Source organism: Heliangelus exortis, chromosome 1 (genome assembly GCF_036169615.1).
Source record: "Heliangelus exortis chromosome 1, bHelExo1.hap1, whole genome shotgun sequence".
Taxonomy (NCBI): Eukaryota; Metazoa; Chordata; class Aves; order Apodiformes; family Trochilidae; genus Heliangelus; species Heliangelus exortis.
Genome location: NC_092422.1, coordinates 143,021,935 through 143,049,032, shown reverse-complemented (window position 1 = coordinate 143,049,032; position 27,098 = coordinate 143,021,935). Strand labels below are relative to the sequence as shown.

At 42.8% G+C, this 27,098-nt stretch overlaps 1 protein-coding gene across 2 annotated transcripts; it reads left to right on the top strand.

The window, feature by feature from the left end:
- The first annotated feature begins 526 nt into the window (after positions 1-526).
- On the top strand, positions 527-27,098 carry LOC139788900 (BPI fold-containing family C protein-like). 2 transcript variants are annotated; one of them, XM_071729239.1, is made up of 17 exons: positions 527-2,205; positions 2,546-2,605; positions 4,937-5,062; positions 7,248-7,359; positions 9,490-9,618; positions 12,499-12,654; positions 13,378-13,441; positions 13,528-13,588; positions 14,108-14,199; positions 15,819-15,992; positions 17,125-17,178; positions 18,125-18,295; positions 18,931-18,998; positions 20,394-20,436; positions 25,391-25,457; positions 26,459-26,535; positions 26,877-27,098. In XM_071729239.1, the coding sequence occupies exons 3-17, from the start codon at positions 4,960-4,962 to the stop codon at positions 26,952-26,954; spliced, it is 1,449 nt and encodes a 482-aa protein (XP_071585340.1). In that variant the 5' UTR covers positions 527-2,205; positions 2,546-2,605; positions 4,937-4,959; the 3' UTR covers positions 26,955-27,098. The 2 variants fall into 2 exon arrangements, with proteins under 2 accessions (XP_071585340.1, XP_071585349.1); XM_071729248.1 differs by lacking the exon at positions 527-2,205 and having other exon boundaries at positions 2,529-2,605; positions 25,394-25,457.

Below are 27,098 nucleotides of genomic sequence, written 5' to 3'. Positions count from 1 at the left end.
AAAGAAAACATGGTGTTTCAACTCAAAATACTTTACTGGGGGCTTTTCTTCCCCACATAGTCAGTGTAAAACACAAGCAATAGCACCCATTCCATTGAAGAAATTAAAGCCTATTGATTGGCTTAGTGGTTTTTCTTGAGAAATTTGAAACTTAATATAGCTGTAGTCCTGTTGACCTGCAGTCAGCTTCCCATGGCAGAGGAGAACTATAAAAAGTAAAGGTCTCTGGGGTTCAGTTACATACCTCATGGAATTTATTTTTTTCTCCTGAAACCAGAGTGTAGTAATAAAGCTGTGATCCAGTGGACCTTTTGCATTGTTTTTCTTTCTGTATTTGTCACTACAGAGACTGAATTTTTATAACACATATAAATAAATATATATGTGTGTATATCTTTTACGATACTGATATTTTGAAGTACCAGGGTCACACTGAAAGATGTGGAATGGGAGAGAGAAGGATATGAAGGCTGGAGTTATCATCAGGAGATCTCTGAAAATCTGAAGTACCAATTTAGAGCTCTACACCATTTAAAGTTGGCTGTTTACAGAGACCCTAAAGCAGCATCAGAAGTTTGCCCATGTAGCTCTTAACTTCTCTGTTTCTGATAAAAGTGTTGGTCATATGGAGCAAAGGACCTTTCAGTGGGTTTTCTGGGGTCTGCCAGACTGCTTCAGACCTTTCTAGCTACCAGCATGCTCTCTTGGATTTATATATTTCTTGCCCAGAGCAAAAGTCTTCAAAGTGGCACAACAAAGGTGGAGTTTGATACCTTTGTACTGGCAAACCAAAAATCACATTTTTCTCGGTAGTAAAAAGAGGCTTCACCCATGGAGGAAGATTCCCTATGTCTTGTGATTAACCAGAAGGTCAGATTTTTCTTAGTGACATTACTGCATCCACCTTCCAGGAGTCTATTGTGACTTGCTATGGGACTGCCATTCTTGCAAAGCCAGAGTAGGGGGGTGCTTAGGTTGAGAGAGTGTCTCATCCTCTATCAGCTCCACAAAACTAACTGAATGGTTGTACAAGTGACTAGTAAGTGAGCCGAGCAACTGGAAGAAAAGCAGAGAAGAAATTTTAGAGCTTACTGAAAGATTCAGGTCTGAATCTGGGCAGATCTCAGACAAATAACGCCTGCTGCATTCCTGTTCAAGGTCTCAATATCTCCTACTCGTCCCTTGTCTCTTGGGGACCAGCTTAAGAGCACCCTTAAGATTCTTAACTAGAAGATCAAGAAAGCTGATTTTTAAATTATTTTTTATTTTTGCTAACTGGACTTTGGTAAAAATGAACCTAGTAGTCCTGGCTGTGGTGCTAGGATTGGGCAGTCAGTGTGGTCAGCAACATGAACTCAGCAGATCCAAAGAGTGGAACATGTTCATTTTCCATCAGCTCACCAAACTACTGCTTCCCAAAATAGTTATCCATTGTTAAGAGATTCTTTGTAGGCATTGCAGCTGTGTTATTTATTTTGCAGCCTGGCACAGATTAAGAGTTCTCTGGCAACTCTGCTCCAAGGCTTTGAAAGCCTTTATGAAAGGCATCAGTAGGCAATCCGTGATCAGAAAAAGCTGTGGTAGCACAGTTTTTAACCTTTGCAAAAACCTCTGAAAGTGGAGAGTAGAGGAGTCGGGGGGGAACTGCTAGACCTACTCACAAATGTAACTCACGGAGCGGGGGTGGTAAATTTCTTCTATGGATTCTGTCTGAAGATTTCACTGAGCTAGATCACCTGCTGCCTCACAAGTTTGGAAGTGGACAGAACTGCTTTCCATGGAGAAAACCATGATCAGGAGTTTTTTAGAGGTTTTCTTTTTCATATTTCCAATGTTTGTGGAGAGGTGGAGATCACCTCTTTTATGTCATTTAGCAAACTCTTGAATGTGTCATTTGCTGGTCTCTTGAAGCCTTCCTGCCAATATGTATCTCTAATAAACCATACAAATCTTGTATTCCTTTTCCCTCAGAGGTGGTTTTCCATTTGGAGTGTCAGTGCATAGGAAGGGTTAAAATCTTGAAGCTATTGAGTCCTTGATTTCACATTGTTGAGAGAGCTGCAGAAAGCCTACCTGTTCCTAAGCATGGTGCAGAGTAACTAGAAACAATGGAGCAAGGGAGAAACTGAGAAATCCAGTCCCATTTCTGTGACATCAGCAGAGTTTTTTGTGGAAGTGAAGAGCTCTTTCTGGACTTCAGGTTGGGTAGGCACTGTATTTGCTCTCATGTCTGAGAACTGTTTCCTTACTTAGTTTGTTAACTACTGAGGTTTCTTTTCTGATTTTTTTTAAGTGAAATAATTTTTTTTCTGTGGGCTGCAAGTAGAGAGGTTTGTACAGGATCAAGGCAAGACAAGGAAAAAGTTCTTTTTCAGACATAATTGGTTTCACAGGTTGATCAGTTAAAGACAGTGTGTTTGTATGGGTATGTTAAACCAGTACAAGACAATGATAGCGACTTTTTTTTTTTTTTTTTTGCATCAGATGCTTTCTTAGTTCTTAGGCAGATTTCAGCTGAAATCTTTACTGCAAGTTTTATTTAAAGTTTTTGTAGGCTGTTCACAAAGGAGAACCAGGAGAACCCACCTGTGGTATCTACAGACTGGTAAGTAGAGTACTTCATTAGGGTGAGACAGGTACACAGACTGAAACAAAGGAGGTTTTCATCCTTTTTCTCTACTTAACTTAGTTGAATACACTATCTCTGGGAAAACAAAAGAATTAAGAGAATGATTTACATCAAGGAATTGCTTGGTGCATGTTCAGTTACTGGAGATAAAAATGAGAGTAATTTGTCTGCCATGTATTGTCACTGACAATGCAATTGGCATCTCTCATTCACTATCAGGCCACTGACAACTTCCACCTCCTTAGCTCTGTCTGTCTCAGTCATCTGACTGGCATTGTACAATCAATCCTAGCATCTGACAGAGGAGTGGGGCATTGATGAAACCAATACCAGCCTTGGTCTGAAAAAAAAAAAAGCTGAGAATATCAGCCTTGTTTGTTTGAAAAAGTGATATGAAGTGTTACCATCTTTTATTGCCATGGCAGTTCAGTTGTTGTTCGTTCAGCTTCTCACCTGACATACGTTTAAGATACAAACAAGAACATAGAAGTGAAAAAGTATTGTAGTGACCAAGATTACTGATTTTTTTTTTCCTCAGTGTGAATGAAAGTCAATGAGAATGAGGTACCTCACCTGCATCAATGCTTCTAAGTAGTCCTGCTAAATAAGAATCTAGAAAATATCTATGTACTTTAACGATAGAAAATTCTGTGTTTCTGGGCTTATATTGATTTTTAGTTGACCCATAGTAATCAGGATAGAAAGTGGAAGGGAAAGTTTGCTTTGAAATCTAGGACACTTTTTAAAAAAAATCTCAAGATTTGTGACTCCAGGTGGCTGCTCTGCCTAGTATAGCATTGCTACCTTAAGTAATTATTTATTTTGAGTTGCTTAAAATAGAGAAAATAAAGAGGTGTAAGAACTAGAGACAGAACAGCTCATTAAAAGGGTGATTTTCAAAATTTGTCACAATGTGGACAATGTTTTTAGAATGTTTTTTTCTCTGAAACCACTTTTTCCTGGTATAGTATCTTGGGGTAACTTAGTAAAGGTTGCTCAGAGAACTGAGCAATACTGCTACCTGTCTTACAGTTCAGAAATCCACCAAAAAGCAGTATTTTATGAAGTACTGGTAGATCTTGGATTTGCAAGCACTTAGAGGCTGACCTGATATTAATTCCAACACAGAAGTAAGACGATCAAAAGGTGTTGAGGTTTGGGTCTTTTTGGTGGAGGGGAAAGTTTGTGGGTTTTAAAATGCTTTTATATGTTTTCTGGCAGATTATGGAATACATTGCCCAAGACAATATGGTACTCACTAGAAATCCAGGAATTACGTTACAGGCTGGAATATTTGAGAAAATATCAATGCCCTTTTGCTACTTATTATTTAAAATGGTTTTGTACATAGACAGGTACCGTGATCACAGTCAGACATGATAGAAAAAGGTGTGCCACACATCTTGGTGGTAAGGCCAGAGTAAAATTCCCACAGAAACCTAATAAACAATTTCCTGATGCAGCAATGAGAAGACTTAGAAGCTGTCTTGAGAAACAGTATTTTTATTTCTAAGAAACTGAGCAGTGGGTGTCATTGGTAGTGAAAATCAGGATGAATGCAAGAACTTTGAAAAAGAAACCTGAAAGTATAACAGAAAGAAATAATTTTGTCACAGCTTTTCTGAATTTGTGTTAGGTGGTTATGTACCACCACACAGTGTCTCATAGTCTAGCTTTGCACTGATACTGTTCTGCAGATTCATGCCAGGACACTCTTCTCTGTTCCTGCATGATCACTGTATTATTCTCATGTCTGATTTAAATTTACCCTTGCTTTCCCTTCTCTTGTGACCTGATTTACATAATCTTATGTGTCAGTGTTTGTATTAAGTCAGAAGTTTTTGTGTAGTCAGGTTTTGTAGTGAGGTCTACTGCATTTTATTTGATCAGCTGATGTAATTGAAAACCTTCTGGATTTGCAAATCCAGTATATCCTAGGTCCTGTGTATATAAAAAGCAGAAAAGTTTCTGTAGAGCAGAAGGAGAGACCTGATTCTCTGTGGCTGTCATTGTTCTGTCACATTCACTCTGTAGGAGGTGGGACAGATGGTAAAATCAACCACAGAACAGTGAAGCAGGACCATTCAGTCTCACCAACAGCTAATGCCTGGCAAAGTGCTATCCTAGCAAGCAAAATCTGTGTCTGCTCCCACACTGACTGCTCCATACACTAAAATCATTGGCTAAACCTCTACTGACTATCCACCCATGTCCTAGTTTCAATGAGGGATTAGATGGATGCAGATTTTTTGCAGCTCATGGTATGTCTCATTTATGACATTATTGCATCATAAATGTTGTTAACAGGTCCCTGTGACAAAGGTGAGAAGATGCTGCAGACATGGTATGCTTTCCTGCTGTGTTGGCTGTCCTTGGGGCTTGAAGCTAATCCTGGTCTGAAAGTGAGGATTACTCAGAAGGGGCTGGACTATGGTATGTCTAACACTGCCAGAAATTAATTTATGATAAACATGCTCTGCATAGAATAGTTCCTTAATAAAGGTGCCATGTACAAACAAGCTCCTTAAATATTGAAATGCCTCACGCCAGGAACACTCTTTGCTTCTTCTCCCACTTTTTCCCTTTCTTTTTGTGCACCCCATGTATCAACTTGTCCTTGCATTGGTGGTTGCATTCTACAGTCCAGCAGCATTTCTACTACATTCCTCACATCAGCCTACTTTCTTAGAACCAGAAGCAGGTGATCATATACCTGCATCTCTTTAAAAATGTCAAAAGACCTGAATGAAAATACTATATTTAATTGAAGATAATAAGTCATAATTGGAAAAAAAAAGCTTATAATTTTTGAACAGCCAAGATAGAACCTGCATGTACTATTCTTTCAAAAACAGTATGCCATAATTCTGCCCCTTAATGGAGTATCAGTAGTTTCTATAGTATACTTTCCTTACTCTTTCAGTTCTCTTACCTAAGACTTATTCCACAGGTGTGGAGGACACACAATATAATTTCATTTGTTTACAGAATTAATATTATTAGTAAAGGTTAACAAAACAGCATTCAATAAAGGCTGGGTCATGCTAAGTATTAATCGTCATGTATGCACTGAACATGCTGACAGGTAAACAATGGACTTGGGAGATGAAAAATTGAAGCTCAGGGTTTATGCCTTTGAGATGAAAGCAAGGATCAGGTCCACTTATTTCTGTGTATAAGCATTGTTTTAAAGGCTTCAAGAAGTCGAGAAGTGCAGGGCAAACATCAGTCACCCCAAACAAAACTGATCTCCAGATCTTCTTAAGACACACAGGAGAAGTTGCTCCCTAGGGATGTCTCATGCCTGTGGAAATGAGAATTCAGCCTGGTATTTCTTAGTGTGAGCTCAGTTTTTGTGATATTCAGCATGCCCTTCAAGTGCTGAACAGAGTAAGTTTGCACACCCCTGCATTAGTAGTAAGAACAGACATTAATTGTGTGCCTCCCAAGGGTATTCATTGAATTTGAAGAGCATGTTGCCTGTCTCATAATTTCCTGAAGATGAGATTTTCAGGCTGAGGCAATAGATCCTGACTGCTGCAAGAACTCTGAGACTAATTTCAGACCACTGGCTGCTTTCACTGGCAGACATAAGAGAGCTTTAAATTATTTCAGTCAGAGCCCATATGTAGCTTTGGAGGCAGGAATTTCCAGGGAATCATAATTTACCTCTCATTCCTACAAGATTCATTGTATGAAAAGGTATTCCAGTGCAGAGGTGTCACTGATTTCAATTATTTGCTTTTCTAAGACACTAAAGTCTAGTGGAGAAAAAAATAGGTATTTTATAATCAGCAATGGTGAGGCCAGAAGCTAGAGAAAACTCATGCTAAAAACATCTTAAAGAAGCACATCATTCAGTATTTTAGTTTTAGCAGTGTCGTTGTCAAAGATAAGCAAAAAGAAGGTAGACAAAAGGAATTTGAGATTTAAAGATTTCTGTTGGTGATAGCTGTGTGCACTCTCAGTACCCAAGTAGCACCAAAACTGGGGTTCCTTGAAGGAAATAAGAACCTTAAGGAAGGGAACCTTAAGGAAATCAATGATCTGCTTTATTCTGTGGTGAATAAGGTACAGTGGCAAAACATATATACTCTGAAAGAGATGAGAAAAAAACATTTCAAAGGATTGTCTTTAAACCTCAAACAACTTCCTGCACACAAGCAACAATCCAGATAGTTCCTCATTTGACATAGCAGCACTTTGGATATGTGTATCACACTTTTTCTGTAAGTAAAGCTTGCTACTTCCTAACTGGCTTTTTCATTCAACAGGTGTGAAATAATCTGAGGTAAAGGTGATGATTGAGCCTTTGCCAAGGCTTTCCACATTATCAGTGTTCTGAAGGATGTGCAACAGTTTCAGAAAGCTGCCAAGAGTTTTAGAATATGAAACACAACTCGGACAAGATGATCTTGGTTAAATGATTTGTGTAGGAAGCTAGTAGGATTTATAAATGGGTGTATAAGTAGTTGGAAGGTGGTCTAAGTAAGGTTTTAAGAATCAGAAGGTTTTATGAACTAAATTAGAAGTGGTTAGATTATTTTGGAATATATCTGGACCTTTGGGTGCCTGAATTCAATCTACAAGGCATGTGGTTTTCTCTGTCCCCTTATAGGCAGGAGGATTGGGATGGAGCTCCTGAAGCAAGAAGTATTGAACGAGACCTTCCCAAGCTGGAGTGGGCAGGAGAGTTTCTCAGTTGTTAATGTCAACTATGTAATTTCAAGGTAAGTAAAGGAAATACATTTTAAAGGTTTAGTATGAAACGTCTTATTGTATTGTTACTGCATAGTAATAATTATGCAACTGTTTCTTTTTGCTCTGTGAAAAACTGTAATGGTTCATCTAACTCTGCTTCCATTGCCCAAACACTGATTGCTTTTTTAAGTACTTCTTTCTACCACACTCAGAGATGAGCTTTAGAAAACTTGTGAAGGAGCACCTTGGGTGTCTTTTCCAGCTGGTTCACCTCAGAGTTTGACAAATGTAAGCATGGCTATGACACAGCAAGGGAAATGGGTGGGAAAGAGGGAAGAACTGGCATTAATAACAGTCTGCCACTATGAAGGACCCATAGCAATGAAAGTAATTTGTTTGTGTTTGGTGAGAAAAAGTTGATAAAGGGAAAAGATGAAAATGTGTGCAAGGGGACAGTGTGTCTGGGCTGGCATGGCAGGAAGATAACTTTTACAGAATACTTTTGGATAGTTTTACAGTGGTAAATCAACATTTTGATTGAATGGGGCTTGGTAGGGCTTGATCATTGTACCAGGAGCAACCAGTAGAAAAAGTTGTAAAAAACTTTTTTAAAAGTTTTAACAGTAAAAAAAATTGTTTCCTACAATTTCTCCAAATGAGGAGACTAATATAAAAACTTTTTCTACAGCCATCAATCCTATCTACCAGTTAAATGTTTCCCAGAAAAACATAAACTTCGGGTTTTGTAATATTGCTATCAAACCACATCCTGCTGCCTGACAGCATTTTACTGCCTTTTCCTTACAAATTACCCAGAACAAGAAAATAATCTGAGAGACTTCATATACTTTCTGCTGGATAGGGCCTGCATCTTTTATCCTAGTCTTTTCCTAATAGCCTGCTTTCTGGCAGGCCTCATTAAACTATAGCATGCCTGCAACCTTAATCCCTTTACATCTGAGGGAGCTGTGTTTAGACAGTCTGGAGAAGAGGATGCTATCAGGGTGGGGGTGTGTGTGTCTTACTGCATCTTCCACTCTCTGTTGAGTGGCAATTATAGAGAATCTGGAGACAGATTCTTCCAGGAGGTACACAGTGAAGGGATCATGAGCAACAGACATAAATTGCATCAAGAAAAGTTCCAATTAGACGTTAGGGAAAAATGGTAGGTAGCACCAAGAACAAGGTCCCAGACAGGTAGGGGAATCTCCATCCCTGGTGGTTTTCAACACTCAAGTTGGCAGAGCCCCTGAATTGGCCCACTTTTGAGTAGGGGGTTGAACCAGAAAAGCTCCTGAGGTCCCATTCCAACATACATTATCATATGATCTTCAAAACCCCAATTCATTCTCCCAACCATAATTCTTGAAACTGGCTATCTTCCCAGTGGATAGTCTGATTTTAGCACACTACAAACAAGATTACTAAAGGCAGCCCTACTACTGCCCAAGATGTTATTGGAAAACTATGATCATTTTAACTAAAAGTAGCTGGTGCCTTCTTCCCTGAGGAAAGTAAATTAAAGGCAGTTGTTTCAGAGATCTCTGCCAGATACCAAGAAACAATGAGGAATGTGTACTATATAGTAAGATTACAACTGGTAGCTTTACAATGTTCAGCTCAGTTCAACACACCCACTTGCAAGACATTATCTTTGAGTGTCAGAAACATTTGTTTTGCCAAGGAAATCTTCAAGTAAGATTATGTTCAGAAAAAATTATTCTCTCCAGAGACTTTTGCTGAGGCAAGGAAGGGAATACAGAATGGGGAAAGAGAAGCTTTTATGTTCTTCAGCAAATCCTAGGATTCAGACAACCAGTATTTATTTATAGAGGTAGTGTCTGGGTTTAACATACAAACTTACTTTCCCCTAGCAACCACATTTCACTTTAAGGAGTCTGTTTTTCTCCCAAAGGGAGGTTTTGCCATACATCCCTTTTCCCTGAGCAGACATCAAGGATTCTTTTTCCAAGGATGCCACTAAGTGTAATGGTATCACTGTCTTTCTTTCCTAAGATATACAAAGAGTCAATCAGTTCTAAGAAATTCTTTTACAGAAACACAGACTTTACTTTTTATAGCAGAAGGGGTTTCAGTGATCAGATGTCCTTTTACTCTTTTAATATGCAGTCTGACATCCCCGTTTCTGTTTTCTGCAGGCTCAAAATTAATGCTGTAGATTTCCCAGAAACTTCTGCTTCCTTTGTTCCTGGCACTGGCATTCTCCTGTCAGTGGCACAGGCCTCTGCTACGATCAGTGCAGACTGGAGGATGAACGCCTGGCTGCTGTAAGTATTGCACAGTGTGATGCAGCTGCAGGAGACAGTTCTGGGAGAAGAGTTGCAAATGAACCTCAGAAATCTAGTGGGTAACTTCTTGTTTTTCAGGTCACGTACTTTATCATTTAACAACAATCTATGTGATTAAACTGCTTAAGAAGGAAACGTGTCTTTACCAATTAATGCTTTGCTTTTTTCTTTTTTATTATTTTACCCTACAAGTTTTCTCTCTGGGAAGTGTCAGGTCATGTATCTGCTACCATGCTCAGTTTGTCTAGGCTGGATATTGCATGGGATTTCATTAATATTCAGGACCACAGAATTTTCAATGGCCACATTTGTTAATTTCTTTGTACAGTATAACTGGAAGGTTGACCCTATAACTAAAGATCTATTTGCTGGTACAGTCTATATCATATTCTGAAGTGCTCCTACTAAAGGAAGGGCACTGTCACAATCCCAGACATTCAGAACTGCAGAAACTCCACAAATCAGATAGCTATGAAAACTGACATAGTTTCATGAGCCTCTGCAATATGAAGTCATCTTTAAGGACATGATGGCATGCTGATTTTCCCACTCTTTTTTATCTTAGCATTTTTACTATAAAATTTTAATATAATATTCTAAATTTCCTTGGGGTTGGGGGAGTGCTAAAGCTTCTGGGCCATCAGAAAAGTTTGCAAGGTGCTAATCTCTACAATTTGAGTTCATCAATCAACTAGTAACAGCAGTAGGCGTTGCTCTATTTGCAAGCCAGATAGTACAGCAAGATTGATCACCAAGTTGCAAGTCTCATAGCATTTCCTGATTCCAGAGGAGGGAAGGCATGCAGCTTAACATTCAGTCTCATCACTGGTGGCTGGAAACTGGTGTCACTGTGTCTCCAACCTGTCTGTTGTTCCTTCTGTCATACCAGTACTGTGGGGAAAAAGATCCTGTGTTTGGCAGGGCAGATCAGCTGTTCCCAAACAGAAAGCCACCTCTTGTTCTTGCTTAAGGATAAGGACCCAGGAGAGATCCCAGATGTATAAAACTTCAAAGACTTCACAGACAGCAAGGGATGCAGAGAGCTGATATGCAGGAGTTGGCAGAGCAGATTGTGGTGGAGGTGGTGAAAGCCAGCTTTGGTGTAGCTCAGGGAGTGAAGGATTTCTCTTGCCTTTCTCAGGGGCAGAAGCAACAATCTGTGCTGCTGTGTTCAATGTGATGTTTTGTGAACAGCTGTAGGTTTAGACAGAAGCAGAATATGCCCTACTTCTCATTCCCTCCCCTCCCAAGTCGTACATGATGCTTTCTTTATAGCAGACTTAGAAGAGGCAGCTAAAAATGAACTTTCCATGGATAACCCACTCCTCCTGGGCTGTTTCCAGGGTCAGTAAAAATGGGTCTTATCACAGCTTTTTAGTTGTGATAGTGCTATCCCTGAATTTCCTGGTCTTGTTGTAGCCCTCCTGTCTGCTGTGTCCTAAAGCACCTCTGCTGGCCAAAAAATCTTCTGGCAGACTCTTTGCTCCTGGAAGTCTGGAGCTGAGACCCTGCCTCAGTGAATCAGGATTCCTCCTGAAGGAGCAGATACAAGGATGAAGAAACAGAGGACCAGAGGACCTAACCCAAGCAGTCCAAAAAGGGAGAAGGAAGGCTGAGATCCTTTTGTGATGGTCCCTGTCACTGAAGCAGGGGTAATCCAAGGTTAGAAGGGTCTCTGGAAGCCATTCCTGTCCAACCTCCTGCTCCAAACAGAGCAGTCACCAGACTAGATCAGATCACCTGTCTAGTGGCCCTATGTAGCCAAGAATGGCAATGCCACAACCCCTCCAAGTAAACTGTCCCAACATTGCAGAACCCTCTCAGAAAAATTCCTAATGTCTTGTGGGACGGGGGTTTGTTTAGGGACTGGAAAGTAAGGTTCTGAAGATTTGCACTTTCTCCAGGTACCCATTTCATGTACATAGGCTGAAAGTTGGTTCAAAATGGTAGTAGTGGTGGCAGAAGGGACTTTGTGACTAGCCAGGGCTAATCTATGGTTTGAGGCTGGGTCAAGATTAAACTTTTGGTATTATAACCTCTTTCCCCAGGGTATTTGCTTAGCCTGAAAAGTAAAGAAGAAAGCTGAGATAATCATGGTTTGAGATTCTTACTGGGCTGGGCTCTTTCTCCATATCATAGTACTGCCACTGTAGTCATGCCTAGAAAAAGAAAACCTGAGTAATCAGAATGAAGGGGTGAAAAGTGGTATTTTGAGTGCCAGTTCTGTTATGAGGGTAAATGAGGGTTTTATAAATCTATTCTAACATCCATTCAGCTCCCTGTATTCTGCTTGGTTGTTCTACAGATTCTACAACTCCTAACCATACTCCTAAATTTGCTGGAATTGAGGTATAAGACTGGTTTTGTTGGAGTCTTAGAAGGGATTTTTACAGAAAGGAGACAGGATGAATGGCTTGAGGGCAGGACAAAGAGTGGGCAAATATATTTATTTAAAGGGTAATTGCTACAAGAAAGAGTAAAGTTGAACAATTGCACAGCTGAGAGCTGCTGGGTTATATATTTATTAGCTAAATTGCTTCTGCTGCTGAAGTCCCAGAGCCCTTCTGTCATGAAGGACTGGAATGTCTTGTGTTGCTTTGAAATTGCTACAACTTTTCAAAATTGTCAAATCCTGCACAACACTGGAACATCCATGTCCTGGAAACTCACGAATATAACCTATTTATGAATACCAGGCATGTCCCTAATCTACTTTAATCTCTAGAAAAAACATTCTTCATTCTAGATGATAGAGACAAAAATTCCTTTCAAACTTGATTTACAGGTCATTTTTTTAACTGTTCCTTTAAAGCAGATTTTTCATTAACTGAGCCTGGATTTCTTTTTTTTTCTGAGCAGCAAAGACCAAGGAGGAATTACCGTGTCCATCTCAGGACTGTTTATTGCAGTTATCTCCAAACTGTCAAGGGATAGCACAGGCCACTTATCTGTGTTGCCAGACAACTGCCAGATGAGCATTAATAGTGTAAAAATCAAGTTACATGGAGGATCTAGGTATGTACAGTAGATTTCCTAATTAATCTGTGGGAAGAAGCAGGAAGGGCCACTTTTCAAATTTTGACTTTTATGCATCCAGCTAGGGGACACTACTAACTAATGGAGGCTATGAAAATAGATTGTTAAAGGTCTGGTTTCAAAACCAGGCTCCTTTGCTGATTTTGTGAAGTGCAGTTAATCTGTACTTCTTTGTGCATGTGCCAACAAATGAACTGACTAAACATACTGCATATGAAAAAATGCCATTTGGGCATATTAAAGAATACAAGATTGGAGGCTAAAGTTTGAAGATACAAAGGCAGTCTAGACTGATTATGCCTCTTGACAAGCTGATTATGCCTCTTGACAAGTTTTCATAAGAAAACTTTAAAAAAAAGAATATGAAACAGTGCTTAAAGTTCTCCTCATTTTGATTTTCTAGAATTTTTTTTTGTCTTACTTGAAGACAAAAGGTGGCTAGCTGAGTATTGTTTATCAACACATTAAGATGAATATTCACTGCTTTGCAGATTGCCTTCTAAATAGCTTTTATGAGATTAAGAACCCCTGGCATTTGTCTGAGATTCAGAAATTAATAAAACCAGTCAACTGCATAGTCTACCAGTATCACTGTACTTTTGTCTCATTAATATCACCTTGATGTTCCAGTCTTCTAGACTTTATATTTCAAAGATTTCACCCCATGATTAAAATTCATTGTGTTAATTTCCTTTCCTCCAGCTGGATCTACAGTTTTCTGTCTGGCTATCTTAAGAAGCCTGTTCAGACCCAGTTGGATAAAAATGTAAGTTTGCAAAGACAGTTTCAGCAAGTGAAGGAGGAAGTTGCATACAGCCCTTACATTACTGACTCATTTCTCTTTTCATATAGCTGTGCCTATATATCAAATACAAAATCCAAATGATGGATGCACAGCTAAGAAACCATACAGGTGAGTTGTTGATAACAGCTTGCAAGAACTTCTTTAAAAAATCTTCAACAATATTGTCTGATAAAGTGCCCCCTGTTGTTACGTAAAACATCCCATGTCTTCAATGCTGGTGTGCAAAAAAATGTCCTGATGTCAGCCTACAAAGTATTTAGTAGTATTTACCAGTATTTCACTAATCATATGGGAGTGTTTAGTTCTATTGTGCAAACACATAACAAAAAAGAGGACTCTGCCCTGGGTACTCCTTTCATTGCATGGGAGAGTTTTTTGAGGAGTGTATTCAGTTGTAGACAAGAGAGAGAACAAGGAGAGCAAGACCTAAAATAAGAGGAATTAGTGATTTCTCCAGAAGGGATGCTCTCACTTTTTCCTTTATAGCAAGTTTTTTTATTTTCTTCCTCCTTCTCCCACCATTCTTGTTCAGAGTCACCTTTAACTGAACCATACCTTTAACTAAAAAATAACTGTTTGTGATGTGTTTTTGTAATAGTGGCTGTTTTTTGTCCATCATTCTTCTAGTGTTAAGCCAGATTGATGCCTTTGCACAAATAGACTATTCCCTAGTTAGTTCTCCAGCAGTCTTCAAATCACACGTTAACTTGGATTTGAAGGTAATTGTCTTTAATATCTGTGTGCTTTCTAAGACTCTTCTGATGCTCTGTTGGGTTGCTTCATTTTTTTTTCAGTGCAGTCTTACTCAGCCTCTCCAATATTTAATTATAAAAGCAATAAAACATTTGGACATTTTGAGTAAAAGCTATTTTGGAAACCAGATATGGTTGTTTATTTAATAGATTAACTGCATTTCTTAATTAACCAAAGCTGTTATTCAGAATTAAAACCTTTAACAGATTAAACCATTCAGAGGTGCTTTATAAATAGCATGAAAGTGTTCTTTTGATACACAGCTCTTCCAATGCTGCTTGATCTTCAGTTGTTACTAGTGATATATAATCCATGGTGGCTACCAACATGATTGCAATCCAAAGCATTTCGTTTGAGATGATTCAGTACCTGTTTATGTACAAGTCACATCCCAAAAAAAGACTTCTCTCGAAAGAGAGCCCTTTAGCAGCACACAGAAGTTCCTTCCTCGTCTATTTTTCATCTTTGTTGGCAAGAGATATCTCAGCAATGTCCAGCTTTTCCAGCAACTTCAACGATCCTCATAATTCAGAGCATCCCTGTGGCTCTCAGAACTGACTTCACCTAAGAAAGATGCTCTAGAGCTATGGCTGAAACTTTCCCTCTTTGGTTATTTTGTTAGAGCAGCTTTTACCATGCACAAATCACACTCTGCAAGCAGGATATACCTAGCTTAAGAGTACTGAACAATTATTATTATTTATCAGCTATTATGGGTAACTAGAATTTACAGGCTAAATTTCACCATGCCGACACCTCAATAGGACACCAAATGAGTCTTTGTCAGTCAATGATTAATCAGTTAAGAAAGTTACTGCTCTTCAGTACTCCTTGAAGCAAGCTGATTCTTGGTAGTTATGAGTTGCCATCTTCCAATTCTCAACTTTTTTCTTTATAGCTTTTCCCATAAATATTTTTCCTGTTGAATTGTTCAGCTACTAACCATTACAGTGTCAGTAATTACACTACTTCCTGTCTGTTCTGGTTTTCCTTACTGTTCCTGTCTTTCATGGTCAGAGCTCACATACCTTCTCATGTTTTAAGAATTATTTTCTTAGTACAACTTAACCAAGGTCCTACACCTTTGCAGTGCCTGTACTAGGTAATGGAGGACTTGCAGCTGGAACAAGACTTAAGAGTTAGGCAATATAAAACCCTCTTTTTTGTCCGTGTCCCAAGCACCTTCCAGTGCTTTTGAAGCATGCCTGAAGATTTTCTTGAAATGCCACCCTCAGAATTAAATTAACAGATGTGTCTTTGCCAGAGGAGAAAGAAAACTGTGGTCCAGAAGATTATTTTCTGTGTGTGTGTCTCATAGCTGGAGTTCAGAATACTCAGTTGAATTCTCAAAGTAAAACTTTGACAAGATGACAATTGGATTTTCTCTGTGATTCCTGTATTTTTCCAAAAGGGCATGAATTTGCTGATTTTCAGGACATAACACAAGCTCATTTGCTTTCTTTGGGCTTTATTTAATCAATCTTTTCTCATGTTAGAAAGAATTATTCCTATCCAACTACTTCCAGTGCAATCTGACAGCTACAAATTCTTAAAACTCAAAATACTTGATAACGATTCTTTGCAGGGCACAGTCTATCCAGTAGGAAATCACACAGACCCTCCCTTTGTGCCAGCTCCATTTGGTCTGCCAAACCAGTATGATTCTATGATCTACCTGGGAGTTTCCAGTTACTTTCTTAAATCTGCTTCACTGGCTTACTACAGAGCAGGGGCCTTTAACATCATTATCTCCGAAGAGGTGAGTATAATTTGCATGTAATAGAATTATTACTATTAGCATGGATAGTCAGCAGAGGAGACTAACACTTTATGTTTGGTGTTCCACTATTTGTAGGAGTGATGTGTGATTCTGTATGTCATCCTTTAAAATAGTCAAAGTCAAGCTCAGACCTAAGTCTGAACTTCGTGGCAGCTCTAGGCAAGGAATGATAATATGAGCATCACAAAGTGAGAGTGCAAGGAGTTGCAGAAAGATAAAAAAATGAAAACTTCGCTCTGCATGGATTCCACATAGGAAAGGAAAGGGCAAGACAGGAAAAAGTACACTGGAGCCACATTCTCCTGCAAAGGGGCCCACAACAAATGCATTGGCTGTGTTGAGAGCTACAATAAACTCTCAGACTTAACAGAGCATCCAAATGAGGCAAGAAGCAGCTACAAGGAAACCAAACTTTCAGCTCTGGATGAAGAACATGCAAGACTTCTCTTGGAAATGCTGTTTCCACACTGGCATTAGTAGTCAGAATTTCCAAGAAGTTTTGCTAACTGCAGCAGTGCTAAGAGGGTCATTATAAAAATGGATGACACAAATGTCACTGGCAAACATCGTAGTATCATAGAATCATTTTGGTTGGAGAAGACCTTTAAGATCAAGTCCAGCTGTTCCCCAGCACTGCAAGTCCACCACTAAACCATGTCCCTAAGCACCCCCTGCACATCTTTTAACATCCTCCAGGGATGGTGACTCTACCACTTCCCTGTGCAGCCTGCTCCAATGTCTAACAACCCTTTTTGTGAAGCAGTGGCCATCACAGTGGTCAGAAGCAAAAGGGCAAATGAAATTTTTTGAGTCCTGTCTCTGACAGATTCATTTTAAGAAAGTCCCAAATGCAGGAAGTAAGCAGGATGCCATGTTTATTCTTTCAAAGAATAATGCTTGTTCACTGGTACACATTTCTGAAACATAACCATGAAGAATCTGTCTCTCTTTGTCCCACAGAGCCCTATGGGTTCCCTAGCAATCAGTCTGGGGCAAGGGCAATCATAATATGGATTATCTAAAACTAAAGAGTATATGCTGGGGTTTTTTCCCAAGGAAAACCTCTTGTTCAAGCTGATATAATGATACAATTTATTACATTTGTTTACAGCTTGCTACTACTTTTTACTTGAGTACTGCCTTGCTCAAAGGTTTTGTTCCTGAGGTAAGTACTTCTACTTACACAGACCTTTTAAGAAAGAACAGCAGATAGTGTATCTTATAGATATTATCTGTGTTCTAGATCATTTGCAAAAGTTTGGGGGAGAAAAGGAAACTGAGCAGGCTTATGATTAGCATCCATATCTGTCCCATCAAAACTTATGCTTTTCCTAACTATATCACACTTTAGCCATTCTCTGCCCCTCTAAGTGATGAATTTACTCTCAGTCTCTGGAACAGTTTTAAAGTCTAAAGTGGGAGACATCTGTGAGATCACTCTTTTTTTAATCCTGTTCAAGGTAAATGGTATCTCTGCTACTGGTAGCCTGAATTCCCCATGCAAAGATTTATCATTACTGGAGATTATGTACAATGGGAAGTCATAGTCATGAGTAGCTAAACTGATAAATGCGATGCAAGAAATTAAGATACTGTGAAATGCTTTTAAAATCCCTAATATGGGAATATTTACTATAAATACATGAAATACTGAATCTGTGGCATTGCAAACTAAAGTTTTGTCCTCTAGAAGTTTCTCTGTTTTTCAAAAGACTGGCTCCTTTGGAAGGCTGCTTCTTTTCTAAATATTTTATATTGTTAGGGCTATTATTATTACTCAAATCACTCGTTCCCCTCATTTCTTTAACTTGTAGTGCTAATCCTCTCATCTTGAAATACATTTTCCAGGAACGACCTTTAAATTATTTCTCTATATAAGTTCAATATTTGTGAGACAAGGATTTCATCATTTGTTCTATTGTTTCTGAAACTCAGAATATATGCAATTCTTATTTCATCATTTCAGTCAGTATAATTAAAATTAAGTATTTTTAATACAGGTTAATTAACAAGAGAATTAGTATTACACCTGATTATGGTGCAGCCACAGAAACTGTAGCTTAAGAAAAGCTTCTCTGTGTTCAGACTTTTTTTCCTCTGGAATTCCACAGATTTCTCTGAGTTATGTAACGGCGTTCCCAGTGCTGCTGAAGCTGGTGGCTACATCACCACCTGCAGTCACTTTAAACATGGACAGATGCATCCTACAAATCACTGGCTGTGTAGAAGTGCATGCTGTTCTGCCAAATTCAACCACCCGGTACATCTTTACGGGGAATGTAGTAAGTATCTTGAGCTCAAAGATAACGTTCAGTGCTAGGGCTGAAAAAATCACACAGTAGTCTTCCAGATGCTCTGACAGTCACAGGGATCATCATAAAATAGCATAAACTGGTCTGCCACAAATGTGCATACTTTTCTGTTGTAGGGAAACACAAGGAGGAAACATGCACCACACATTTTAGAATTTAGAATAGGTGGAGGGAGCTACTTATAAAAGCCTTTTTTTCCATGTGGGAGATTGAGTGATAATTCAAGAATAAATTGTAATATATAAAAATGTGGTTATCTGATGCCCAGTCTTCCTAACTTGTTCCTTATGAAATAGTTCAATGTGTCCCCAGATATCTTTTCATTACCTTGAATGTGAACTACTTATGTCAGCTGTGCAGGGACTTAAATTATCCTAATGATAAAGAGGCAATCAGGGCAGTATTATCACTACACTCACACAGCCTCAGTTGCTGGCAGAAAGAGCCAAATTCACAGATGATTTAACTATCTATATGTATTGACCAAATAACAAGTTTAGACATTGTGTTTCCAGTCACAAAAGTAATTGTATTTGTGCCTGTATCTAAGAGAGTATCTGTCTGTGTGTAGAGTCACAGAACACTGTTTTGTTTTTTCCCTGCAGACAGCCAGTACCAGAGCCAATTTGACAATAACCAAGCAGAAGTTGATTATCTCATTACTTCTGAAGAGGTAACCAAGGAAAATTCAGAAAGCAACATTAATGATTCCAACACTTGAGGACACAACAGAACCTGGGTGTCAGCCTGGCAGTGCTTTTTTCTCCATGAGAAAAAGCAAATTAGTCACCTTCTTTCTCACAAAGGTTCTAAGTTACTTTTGACTGGTTGGTCTAAATCTTGCAGGTGACTTATAATAATAATGTGGGAAATCATGTGTCTTGCACAACGTGATACCACTCTTTTTCTGTAGGCTAAATACCTTCCCAGATTACAGTATTTAATGTACTGGTTACCTGAAAGGCATCCGTTTGAGTCAGTGCTGATGTTGAAGAATGAAGTTCAGTAGTTTATTCAAAACCCTTTAGTTGTTGCTGTCATGCCATGTCTGAGCATCACAGACAGAACTGCCAGAGTGCAAACACTGCACTGGCCACTGTAATGAGCTCTCTGGATGCCTGCACAGGAGAGGAAGGGAAAAGTGAGACAGCCTAGCACATACCACAACAGCAGACACCATGCCATCAAACAAATGAGCATAGAAAAGTGTCTGTAGTTTGAAGCAAAGCTCAGAGCTTTTTAGGTTTTGCATAGATCTTTCTAGTTTCGTGATTCCCTACAGCTGCACGTGTTCTCAGCTGTCTTTACAGCAAATTTTATTCACACTTTAAGATGGTTACTTTCTCCTGTAGTGCATCAGGTGGGTGAAAGTGCAGACTTTCAGGTAAGTAGCCCACATCAGTGTTTCTTTTCATTAGCTCTATGCTCCAAGTTGGGGCAGAATTCCAGAATATATTATATTTTTTAACCTATTAAATTTTCATCAAAGAAAAATGAGAGCAGTCTTTTCTTAATTTTGCTCACTGGAACTTTTTAACAGGCAAAGAGGACTCACAGTGAACAGAGTTTGTCAGTATAAGTTTAAGAAATAATGTTGCCACTCTCAGCTTTTGACACAATAATGTGTTTTTCTGTTCCTCAAAATGTTGGCTTTGCTCAGGATTATATTCACTGTGCTTTGAGGATACGTTACAGGCATCAGTGGAAAAAACCATCATGGTTAGGAATAGCTATGAATTTATTCAAATCATAATGAAATGTGTAGTTCAGCCATTGTAGAAAATGCCAATTCAGAAAAAAGAATTATTTCCAAAGTCTCACAGTGGCAGTCCAGGACTACACATGACTGTAGGAAGAGATTAGTATCAGAAAGATCCAGTGATAATACAACTCGTGCCAGTTTTGATTATAAAAAAGCTGTTGGGAATCACAGAGTTTTTGGCAAAGTTGAATGTGTGAATCAGCATGAAATCACTATGCAGTTCCACAAAGAAATGTTTAAGCAGTGTGCATAACTTGCACCTTCATCCTTTCTAGTGACTCCTCTTCTTTTACTTCTTTTCCTCAGGCTCCAGTTCTCTCTGCTGAATCCCACTCTTGGGTTCTCTGAGGTAAGTTCATGGTTTCAGTGCCTAGAAAAAGTAGGTGAGCCCTTTAGAAATAAAAGAAATTAATCTGAACTTGTTGCTGGACAATTCTTGATCTGTCTTGGGTAAATCGTCTGTCACTCCTCTTTCTCCTTTAAAATAGCATATTTTCTGCATTTTGTTTTCTTTCCAGTGTGAGGAAATACCTCTTCAGAGTGTTGCTTTTTTTTTTTTTTTATCAGAGTCTCCAAATATTATGGAGTTATTACTGTGTAACATTAGTTGAAGCAAAGAGAAATGTATGCCTGGGTCTTCATGACCTATCAAGCCATCACAGTTGATTTTACTCACTTTTGTGTCCAGCAGCACAATGGCATCCATGTGGCTGGCACCTCTTCTAGCTGTTCCTGACTTCACAGCTGGACTGAGCAGGCATAGCAGTTGGAGTGAATACAAGCCCAGTCTTAATCTCCTATTCAGAAATTATCTTTAATTATTTCAGCCAAATATCATAAAAAGAAACACCATGCCACTGCTTAGATCGTTTGCTGTAAACTGAGAAGTGTGACACCCCATCAGCTAAGTCCAAGCTACACGTTTAAGTGAAGTAATAATAATCACAGTGGCATAAGACAGAGCACCAGGAGAGGACCATTCTTCCCACCCAGAAATTGGTTCACTTATGAGAACTGAGTCATGGCAACTGAAATGGGATTATTCATTCCTAAAGTTAAGGTTCTACTCAGATACTGAAAAGGGAAGAAAAGGGAAGGGAAGGGAAAGGAAGGGAAGGCGAGGGCAAGGGCAAGGGCAGACTAGGAGAGGCAGGGCAAGGCAAAGCAGGGCAGGGAAGGGCAAGACCGAGCAGGGCAGGGCAGGGCAAGACCAAGCAGGGCAGGGAAGGGCAAGGCAAGTCAGAGCGGGGCAGGGGAAGGCAAGGCTCGGCAAGGCAAGGTAGGGCAAGGCAAGTCAGAGTGGGGCAGGGCAGGGAAAGGCAGGGAAAGGCAAAGCAAGGCAACAGAAGGCAAGGCAGGACAAAGCAAGGTTGGGCAGGGCGTGGCAAGGCAAGGCAGGGCAGGGCAGGAAAGGGCAGGGCGAGGCAGGGTGAGGCAGGGCAAGCACGGACAGGGCAGGGAAGGGCAGGGTAGGGCAGAGTCTCAGGGCTCTGCCCTGCCCTGCCTTGCATTACCCTGTCTTGCCTTGCATTGCCCTGCGATGCCCTGCCCAGCCTTGCCCTGTCCTGCCCTGCCTTGCCCTGCCTAGCCTCGTTGAACCTTGCCTTTTCCTGCCTTGCCCTGCCCTTCCCTGCCTTGCCCTTCCCTGCCTTGCCCTTCCCTGCCTTGCCCTTCCCCGCCTTGCCCTGCCCTGTCTTGCCTTGCCCTGCCCTGCCCTGCTCCGCCCTGTCCTGGCTTTCCCTGCTCTTCCCTGACCTGCCTTTCATTGCCCTGCCTTGCTTGCCCTGCCCTGCCCCACCTGCCCTGCCCTGCCTTGCTTTGCCTTGCCCTGCCATTCCTTTGCCTTGCCTTCCCTTGCCTTCCCTTGCCTTGCCTTGCCTTCCCTTGCCTTGCCTTCCCTTGCCTTGCCTGCCCTTGCCTTGCATTGCCTTGCCTTGCCTTGCCTTGCCTTGCCTTTCCTTGACCTGCCCTGCCTGCATTGCTCTGCCTTGCCCTGCCTTCCCTTGCCTTCCCTTGTCATGCCTTGCCTTGTCTTACCTTATCCCTGCTTTGCCCTGCCCTGCCTGGCCCTCTCCTGTCCTGTCATGCCCTGCTCTTCCGTGCCTTGCCATGCCCTGCCTTCCCTTGCCTTCCCTTCCCTTGCCGTGCCTTGCCTTGTCTTACCTTATCCCTGCTTTGCCCTGCCCTGCCTATCCCTCTCCTGTCCTGTCATGCCCTGCCCTTCCGTGCCTTGCCATGCCCTGCCTTCCCTTGCCTTCCCTTGCCGTGCCTTGCCTTGCCTTGTCTTACCTTATCCCTGCCCTGCCTATCCCTTCTCTTCCTTCCCTTCTCTTCCTTCTGTTCCCTGCCCCGCCCTGCCCTGACCGCTGCAGGGCAATTCAAGGCAGGGCAGGGAAGAGCAGAGAAAGCCAGGGCAGGGTGGGGCAGGAAAGGGCGGGGCAAGGGAGGGCAGGGCAAGGAAGGGCACGGCAAGGCAAGGCAAGGCAAGGCAAGGCAAGGCAGGCCAGGCCAGGCCAGGCCAGGGTAAGGCCACGGGGCAGGGAAGGGCAGGGCAGGGCAAGACAAGGCAGGGCAGGGAAGAGCAGAGAAAGCCAGGGCGGGGCAGGGAAGGGCGGGGCAGGGCAGGGCAGGGCAGAGCAGAGGAGGGCAGGGGAAGGCAGGGAAAAGCAAGGCAGGGCAAAGTAGGCCAAGGCAAGGCAGAGCAGGGTAGGCAGGGAAAGGCAGGACAGGACAGGACAGGGCAAGGCAGGGCAGGGCAGAGCAAGCCAGGGCAGGGCAGAGGAGGGCAATAAAGGCAGGGCAGTACAGGGAAAGGCAACGCAAGGCAAGGCAAAGCAAAGCAAGGCAAGGCAGGGCAAGGCAGGACGGGGCAAGACCGGGCAGGGCAGGGAAGGGAAGCGAAGGGAAGGGCAGAGCAAGGCAAGGCAAGGCAGGGCAGGGGAAGGCAAGGTTTGGCAAGGCAAGGCAGGGCAAGGCAAAGCAAGGCAATGGAAGGGAAGGCAAGGCAGGGCAAAGCAAGGCAATGCAGGGAAAGGCAAGGCAAGGCAGGACAAGGCTTGGCAGGGCAGGGCAGGGCATGGCAAGGCAGGGCAGGGCAGGGCAAAAAAAGGCAAGGGAAGGCAGGACAGAGAAAGGCAGAGCAAGGAAAGGCAGGACAGGGCAAGGCACGGCCAGGAAAGGCAAGGGAAGGGAAGGGAAGGCATGGAAGGGCGGGGAAAGGCTGGTCAGGGCAGGGCAAGGCAGGGCAGGGCCAGGCAGGGCAGGGATAGGCAGGGCAGGGATAGGCAGGGCAGGGATAGGCAGGGCACGGCAGGGAAGGGGAGAGCAGGCCGAGGCAGGGCAGGGCGAGGCAGGGAAGGGTAGGGCAGAAAAGGGATAGGCAGGGCAAGACAGGGCAAGGCAAGGCAAGGAAATACAGTGCAAAGCAGACAAGAGAAGGCGAGGGAAGGGAAGGCAAGGCAAGACAGAGCAAGGCAGGGCATGGCAAAGCCAGGCAAAGCAAGGCAGGGCAAGGCAGAGCAGGGTAAGGCAGGGAAGGGCAGGGCAAGGCAGGGCAAAGCAAGGCAAGGCAGGGCAAGGTAAGGCAGGGCAGGGAAGGGCAGAGCAAGGCAAAGCTAAGCAGGGGAAGGAAAGGTTTGGCAAAGCAAGACAGGGCAAGGCAAGGCAAGGCAGGGCAATTCAAGGCAGGGCAGGGAAGAGCAGGGAAAGCCAGGGCAGGGAAGGGCAGGGTGGGGCGAGGCAGAGCAGGGCAGGGCAAGGCAAGGCAAGGCAGGGTAGGGCAAGGCAGGGCAGGGCAAGGCCGGGTGGGGCAGGGAATGGCAGGGCAAAGGAGGCCAGGGAAAGCTCGGGCAGTGCAGGGAAAGGAAGGGCAACGCAGGGCAGGGCAAGGCAAGGCAAGGCAGGAAAAGGCAAGGTTCAACAAGGCAAGGCAAGGCAGGGCAGGACAGGGCAAGGATGGGCAGGGCATGGCAGGGCAGGGAAGCCAGGGCAGGGCGGGGCAGGGAAGGGCAGGGCAAGGCCAGGCAGGGGCAGGGAAGGGCAGGGCAGGACGGGGCAAGATCAGGCAGGGCAGGGCAAGGCAGGACAGGGCAAGGCAAGGCAGGAAAAGGCAAAGCAAGGCAACGGAAGGGAAGTCAAAGCAGGGCTAAGCAAGGCAGGGCAGGGAAAGGCAAGGCAAGGCAGGCCAAGGCTTGGCAGGGCAGGGCAAGGCAGGGAAGGGAAGGGAAGGGAAGGGAAGGGAAGGGAAGGGAAGAGCAGGGATAGGCAGAGCAGGGATAGGCAGGGCAGGGCAGGGAAAGGCAGGGTAAGGAAAGGTAGGGAAAGGTAGGACAGGGCAAGGCAAGGCAAGGTACGGCAAGGAATGGCAAGGGAAGGCAAGGTAAGGGAAGGCAAGGCAAGGCAGGGCATGGCAAGTCATGGTAGGGCAGAGCAGGGATAGGCAGGGCAGGGCAGGTCAGAGCTGGGAAGGGAAGGGAAGGGAAGGGAAGGGAAGGGAAGGGAAGGGAAGGGAAGGGTAAGGCAGGGCAAGTCAGGGCAAGGTCGGGCAGGGCAGGGCAAGGCAGGGAAAGACTAGGCAAGGGAAGAACAGCCAAGGCAAGGTAAGACAAGGCAAGGTAAGGCAAGGCAGGACAGGGCAGAGCAGGGCAAGGCCGGGCAGTGCTTGGAAGGGGAGGGCACGGGAGGGAAGGAAAGGCAGGGCAAGGAAGGGCAGGGAAAGGCAAAGCAGGGCTGGGTAAGGCAGGGAAGGGTAGGGCAGGGCAGGGCAAGGCAGGGCAATACAAAGCAAGGCAGGGCAACGCAAGACAGGGCAATGCAAGGAAGGACAGGGCAGGGCAGGGCTGGGCAAGGCGAGGCAGGGAAAGGCAGGGCAAAGCAGGGTAGGGCAGGGCAGGGCAAGGCCAGGAAAGGCAAAGCAAGGCAAGGCAAGGCAAGGTAGGCCAGGGCATGGAATGGCAGGGCAGGCAAGCCAGTTCAGGGCAGGGAAAGGCAAGGCAGGGTAAGGCAAAGCAAGGCAAGGCAAGGAAAGGGCAGGCAATGCAAGGGAAGGGAAGACAGGGCATGGGAAGGCAAGACAAGGCAGGGCAAGGGCAAGAAAGGCAAGGGAATGCAAGGCAGGGCAAGGCATGGCAAGGCAAGGCAAGGCAAGGCAGGGCAGGGCAGGGATAGGCAGGGCAGGGCAGGGCGAGGCAGGGCAATGTAAGGCGAGGCAAGGGAAAGGAAAAGGAAAGGAAAAGGAAACGATCCCATCAAGATGCAATCTCACAGGCATGAGGCAATAGTCATCAAATGTGTTTTCCTTACAGCAGATGTCACTTATGGAGAATTTTCTGTCTTACACTTTACGGAGTGCAGTGATCCCAGTAATCAATGGTAAGGATTGTGGCCAGTTCCTGAGCAAGGTTGGTGGGAAAGCAAGAATGAAACCATAAAACAGAGTGGCCAGCTTTAAAGACAGTGTTATGGGAAGTTTTCTGTGTGTTTGGCTACACCTGGACACCTGGCTACACCTGGACACTGTCCTGGATTGCAGTCCTTGTCCCTCAGTCCCCTGGACTGGGAGATGGGACAAAGCAAGTCTTGGCTCCATTCCACACACTAGGCTTGGGTTTCCTTTTCACTGGATGCAGTGTGACAGCAGAGGTGGGACATACTTGAATCTTGTCCTGACACAGCCAAGCCATGATCAGAGGATGGCCCATACTGGGGAAGTGCAGAAGCATCCTTGCATCCTGAGGCTTAAGGATAGAAGGGGAAAAAAGGTGGAGAAGGTGGAAAAAAGCAGGTGGAAACACCTCTGGTAAACACAGGTGAGGAGACTGCTGATGAAGGAAGTGAGCTGTTGATGAGGAGAAAGGAAAGAGAATGGGGGGGGAGGGGGTGCAAAAGTAAAATGCTTTTAAAAGCAAATAGGAAGAGAGCTTGGGCTTTATCCAGAAACTTAAAGGTAGATGAGAGTAAGAGAGAAAAACAGGATTGGAGGTTCAATGGAGGAGAAAAAAAAACAACCAACCAAAGAAACAAACCAAACCAAAATAAAATAAAATTAAAAAAAAAAAAAAAAAGGAAAGGAAGATTGAGATTAAATCAGAGTGGAAGACAGTATAAACCGTATCTTGTGGGGCAGATATATGGAGAGGAACAAAGGAAGTCATATCCCAATATCAGATAGCTGAGAGATTCTAAGAGGCTTGTAAGTAACTTTTTACAGGAGTTTTTTCTTTTTTGCAAATATGAACAATAGCTCCCTTGGGAGGCACAAGGATGCTGATTAAAGAAAAATGACAAAGCAAATAGGGTTTATTGAAAAAGATGCTTCTGAAATGCATTTTATTATTGCTTTCAAATTTATTCATATTTTTCCTCTTCTGAAGATAAACTAGGAAAAGGATTTCCGCTTCTTCACTTGGCCCACACTACCTTGACTGGACCCATAATAAAAATGAATCAGGTGAGAAGCTAGATTTTTTACTGAAGAATATTGCTTCTTTTTCAGGCTTGTGCTCTTGTGAGTGTTCCTGTGTTGGGCAGATCAAAATGTTGGTATTTTCTCACTACTCTGACCATTCTTCAGAAAGGCTTATAGGCAACTTGAGTGTCTCTGTGGGGATACTCAGCTTTTTGGAAGGTTGTATTAACTTAGAGCCCATTCCTGCTCTAAAGCTAACTAAAGTTCAGGAGGCACATAGCCACGTTGTCTGCTGCCTTGCTGTAGACAAGGCAATAGTAGTACTGACCCTGAATATGTCTGTATGAAATTTAAGGTCATTTAACATGTTCTTTTTCCCTTAGGGTCATCTGCTGGTTTCCACTGATGTTCACTACAAACATGAGGAAGAGGGAGATGAAGCCCTTCACTGTCACTCCTAATGCCCCTTTACCTTTAAACAATAATAGGAGAAAAATGTAGTTTCCTTCTCTTGGCTTCTAGGGAGTAGAAGCTATAATTAGAAGCATGGGGGTTTTTTTCACTATTTTTAATGTTTTCTTAAAACTTCTTAATCTTTTCACAAA

Coding starts and splice junctions, on each gene's coding strand:
- LOC139788900 (XM_071729239.1), top strand. CDS start 4,960: ATGCTGCAGACATGGTATGCTTTCCTGCTGTGTTGGCTGTCCTTGGGG. Junction 7,360..9,489: donor GTCAACTATGTAATTTCAAG/GTAAGTAAAGGA, acceptor TGTTTTCTGCAG/GCTCAAAATTAATGCTGTAG. Junction 13,442..13,527: donor AGACCCAGTTGGATAAAAAT/GTAAGTTTGCAA, acceptor CTTTTCATATAG/CTGTGCCTATATATCAAATA.